Source organism: Diospyros lotus, chromosome 9, assembly GCF_014633365.1.
Source record: "Diospyros lotus cultivar Yz01 chromosome 9, ASM1463336v1, whole genome shotgun sequence".
Lineage (NCBI taxonomy): Eukaryota > Viridiplantae > Streptophyta > Magnoliopsida > Ericales > Ebenaceae > Diospyros > Diospyros lotus.
In genome coordinates this window covers 12,614,746-12,619,720 of record NC_068346.1, presented here as the reverse complement: position 1 = coordinate 12,619,720, position 4,975 = coordinate 12,614,746, and the positions used below count along the sequence as shown (strand labels likewise).

General features: G+C 35.1%; 1 protein-coding gene across 1 annotated transcript; it reads left to right on the top strand.

The window, feature by feature from the left end:
- Positions 1 to 1,982: 1,982 nt before the first annotated feature.
- LOC127810124 (heavy metal-associated isoprenylated plant protein 21-like) lies at positions 1,983 to 4,627 on the top strand. Its single transcript, XM_052349396.1, has 3 exons — positions 1,983 to 2,119; positions 2,222 to 2,297; positions 4,058 to 4,627. Exons 1-3 carry the CDS (start codon positions 2,045 to 2,047, stop codon positions 4,348 to 4,350), a joined length of 444 nt encoding a protein of 147 aa, XP_052205356.1. The 5' UTR covers positions 1,983 to 2,044; the 3' UTR covers positions 4,351 to 4,627.
- Positions 4,628 to 4,975: the final 348 nt, after the last annotated feature.

The window sequence follows — 4,975 nt, the reverse complement described above, 5'->3', positions numbered from 1 at the left end:
ATCAATTAAGTAATGTTTAGCACCTAAACTATACATAATCATCTCTATCTAATAATGGTTGTACCTTTTCAGTACCATTTATTGACTCAAGGAGTATATATAACCCTTGAAATCGATTGATAATTCATAACTAAATTTTTTTTGCTAGCAAAAAAAATAAATATTTTACTTTTAAAAGAACAGAACTTAAATTTGGTATTTATTAAACACGTTTGAAAATTCTAATACCTCATGTTAGAAAAAAATAAAAACCAAGAACAATTTAAAATCATGGTTTAGAAAACATGTGTCGTAGTAAAACGGATCGATGAAAAAGCAAACGAAATTGCCCACAAATTTCAAAAAGAAATGAAAATAAACCGAAAAGAATAGAGAAGATGAAATAATTTGAATTGCATCTATTTATGAGGATATATATGGGGTCACCATCATTAAATGTTAAAGGAAGAGTAGCATACAAGTAGGAGACAAACCTAGTTAGATTCAGAAACCATTTCTGCCAATAATGCAGGTGTTGTAGCCTCTAAAGTTCCGATGGCTTCTTACATGGCCCCTTGAAAGATTACCACAAAAATTAGTGATTTTTTTTCTTGGTAAAGATAATGAAAACAGGCAATTTCGCCAGTGGCATTACACGAAGAGATTTTTGGGGGGCAACAAACCAAATGATTTGGTAATAAAATAAAGAAAAAAGAAAGTATAAATAATAGCAAAGCCTAATACAACACGGTATAAAATTTTTATAGAGGTTAGGAACCAAGAACCCGTAGTTAGTGATATTTTTTTTTTGAGGAGTAAATAAGTCAAATGTATAGGTATATTTATAAAGATAAGCACATGACCTTAATTTAAAAATGAGATATAAGGACAAGATTCATTTAAAAAATTATCAAAATAAATATATAAATAGCTAGAATTAATTAAGACTCCATTGACTCCATTTACATGCTTATACATAAATTGTGTCTTTTAATTAAGAAATCTCAATTTGTTCCAAAGTGCCCGGCCAGGTTCAAATACTAAGAAATCTTATTGTATTTTAATATTTTTCTTCTTAGAGAATTCTATTTGAAGTTAGGTGAGAAAATAAAGTTTGACCCATTAAATTAAGAGAAGTAATGATATTGATGGGGGGGGGGGGGGCGCGGTGTTCAAAGATTCTGATTTCAATTTAATTTCTAAACGTTGTAGCTCATACATAGCATAAATTCTGGATTCCAGCTAATAAAGAATAGAAGTTTGGATTTCTGTTGCCAGATAAACTCAAAGCTGTAAACTTCAGAAAACGTGTAATGTCTGGTTGTCAGAGAAACTTAAGCTGTAAACTTCAAAAACCATGTATGGTCATTAACTGATAATTATTTTTGATGAAAAATGTCTCAAAATAATTCAAATTTATAAAAAGTAAAAAGTAATTTTTACTTCCATGTGCATGTCCAACATTTTTCAATAAAATATTTATGAAATAGTATTGTTTCGAAATTTTCATTAGTTAATTTCTTATTCTGAAAACAAAGGAAAACCAAATTAAGAAGAAAAATAAAAATGAAACAAGCTTGTCCAAGATATATATGTGTGCGCACGCCGCTGAAAATCTATAGATAGTGAGAAGCACGTCCGTACAAAATTTCAATGTAAAAACGCAGAAGAGAAGTAGATCGAGCACCTTCGGAGTGGGTTTCTCTTTCTTTGGACTGAAGAAAAACAGCAACAATTCTTTATTAGTCAACCTGCAGGATGGCGTGTGTGTGCATAGGTGTTTTGGAATTAATTATTGGTGAAAAGTGATCATACCCAGAGCCCAGTTGGAGCTTGATAGTTTTTAACATGATTGGGGGACACAAGTCATTGTCTGCCCACCCTTTAATTTCCAACGCTGCTTCCTTACAAACAAACAATTAATTCAAACTTTATTTTCTTTCCCCTCTCCTCTTCTATGTATATATATATGAACACACAATTAATCATAACCCCATATTTCCATATACTCCTCTCTCTCTTTCTCTCTCTCTCTCTCTCTCTCTCTCTCTCTCTCGGTGCAAAAATGGGTTACCTTGATCATCTTTCAGATTTGTGCGCTGATACCAGCATAAGGAAAGGAAAGCGCAAAGTAAAGCAGGTACTCTCTCTCTCTCTCTCTCTCTCTCTCTCTCTCTCTCTCTCTCTGTTCAATGCGATTATCATTTTAAAAACTCGGTTCCTTTGTATTTGCTTTTTTTAGACAGTTGATATCAAGGTGAAAATGGACTGTGATGGCTGCGAAAGGAGGATCAGAAATACTGTTTCTTCCATGAAAGGTTCTTAATTTAAACCCCCCCCCCCCCCCCCCCCCCCCCGCCCCCGCTTCTCTCTCTCTCTCTCTCTCTCTCTCTCTCTCTCTCTCTTTCATATATATATATATATATATTTCTTCTTGAAGATCATTTTTTGCATATAATAAACTCCATGACCAGAAAGGAAAACTGCATAGACACAACCGGGGAAATTAAGAAAATGATTCTTAAATTTTGTAATGAAATATGTTTCTCTGAGAGGCACACTGCTATAAATCAAGCTAAGTTTTGAAACCTGTATTGAAGTCTCCGGGCTGTCATTCACACTCATTAGGGCAACAACAGTTGTTGGTCAAAATATTTACGACATGAGACACAAAGCCAAGATTCCACAAAAGCAAGCAAAAGATTGAGTTTTTCTTGTGTTGGAACGTGTAATTGGGACAACCACCTTTGAAGTCTCATCTCATCGCACGCCCTTTTACATTGTTAGCATAATAAATGAATTACAATTTACAGATAAAACCGACATGCTCACGCGTTGTCTGAAATCCAACAACTAAATTATTAAATGACTAGTCTGATATATAGTACGTAATAAATGCAGTGTCCTTCTCGTTCTTTCTTAGACAAAATGATATAAAGAACTTCTATGAAAAAAAAAAATGGGAAATTCCATTCATAGCCATCAAAATTGCTCTCCACAGCTACTCCTACCAAAATTTATTAGCATTTTCTAAACTTCTTATTTTACTCTCAACAACCCGACAATCACACCCATCTCTCTCTCTCACTCTCTCACACCCATCTCCTTCTTTCTCCTCGAATATACACACACATGTATATATACATGCACTCACACACTCACACACACACATATATATATATATATATATACACAGAGACATGGCTGGAGCCATGGCAGTTGCCGCCTCCGAACCCTAGGGTTCAGAGGCGACCTTCATGGCCCCTGACCCCTCGAACTTGGGGGTTCCCTTGGCAACGATGGCGACATCGTAGCAGCCGTCAGTCGCAAAAGATGGCCGCGGCCATGGTGGCCGGGGGCAGCTACCATGGCCGCAAGCTCGTTTGTGTGTATATATATATATATATAGGTGTGTGAGTGTATGTATATATATATATATATAGATGTGTTTGTGATTGTATATATGTGTGTATATTCGGAGAGGGAGATGGGTGTGAGAGAGAGAGATGGGTGTGGTTGTGGGGTTGTTGAGGATAAAATAGGAAGTTTAGAAAATGTTAGTGAATTTTGGGAGGAGTGGCTGTGGAGAGCAATTTTGTTGGCTGCGAAAAGATTTTCCAAAGAAAATATTAGACAAAATTCAAAGTTATTTCCAGTTTTTTATTTATTATAATATCCATCTATTAACTATGAAGATTTTATATAAAAATTGTCAGTATAGTTTGTAATAGTTAAATGCATATAAGATTTTATTATTTTGATTACATATTCTGTATGGGGTTTTTCTTAAGGCACACGATAAAAAATATTTAATAGTAGAAAATAAATACATTGCAACCAACAATATGAGAATACACAATTAAGGTGTATCCAATAAAAGCTAATAAATACGGTTCTGGATAGATTAGTCGCAATATATGATTATTACCTCCAATTAAATGCTTTTTACCCTGTAATAACTAGTAATAATAAAAAAGAAAAACCCTTTTGTAGAAATCATCTTTTGATCTAATCACACAACATATCCACGTTTTAGCTTCACTGTATTGATGTTTGTATAACATAAATATATATGCAGGAGTGAAATCAGTGGAGGTAAGCCGGAAGCAAAGCCGAGTGAGTGTTAGCGGCTACGTGGATCCGAACAAGGTGTTGGAGAAAGTTAAGGGCACCGGCAAGAAAGCCGAGTTCTGGCCGTATGTGCCGTACAATCTGGTGTATTACCCTTACGCTCCTCAAGCTTACGACAAGAAGGCGCCGTCCGGCTACGTCAAGAACGTAGCTCAAGCCCTGCCCAGCCCCAACACTCCCACCGAGCGCCTCACCACTCTCTTCAGTGACGATAACCCAAATGCTTGTTCTGTTATGTGATGTGAAGGGCTCGCATGCAAAAAATTTCTGGAGAGGAGGTGCTAGGTGTTTTTTTTTTGTTTGTTTGTAGAAGACGCTTAAAATGTCATTTTTGGGTTTGAACTTTCGGCTGTAGAATATATCTTCTTGTTTGATGTTATATACTAGAACTCAATGATTGTGGCACAATTTTTTGTCGTCGATATATTGTAAGCAAGCATGGCATCCCAAAAGTCTTTGTGGTGAAATATGTTACCTTACCTTTGTTCTAGTCACCCATGCACTTGGACAGTTGTTTAATTATACCCATCATACATACAATTTACAGGTCTCAATGACGTTACAATGAATTACTTCTAGATGTGTTTAGAATGACTACTGTAATGAGCTTATCTAATTAATTAACAAACAAATGCTAACTCATCAAGGCATTATTGACAATCAATATATAACAGACGCAAAATTGAAATCCCAGTGACAAGCGCATAACTAGATGCTCTTTTCAATATAATTTTATTTAATAAAAAAACTGATACCTACTCTCCGTTGGTTGAATAGTGTTTTAATAAATTTCAGGCCAATTTAGGTGTCAACATTTTGTACCTCATGTAAAGTTAAACAAGCAAAGTCTTACAAAATGGTACAC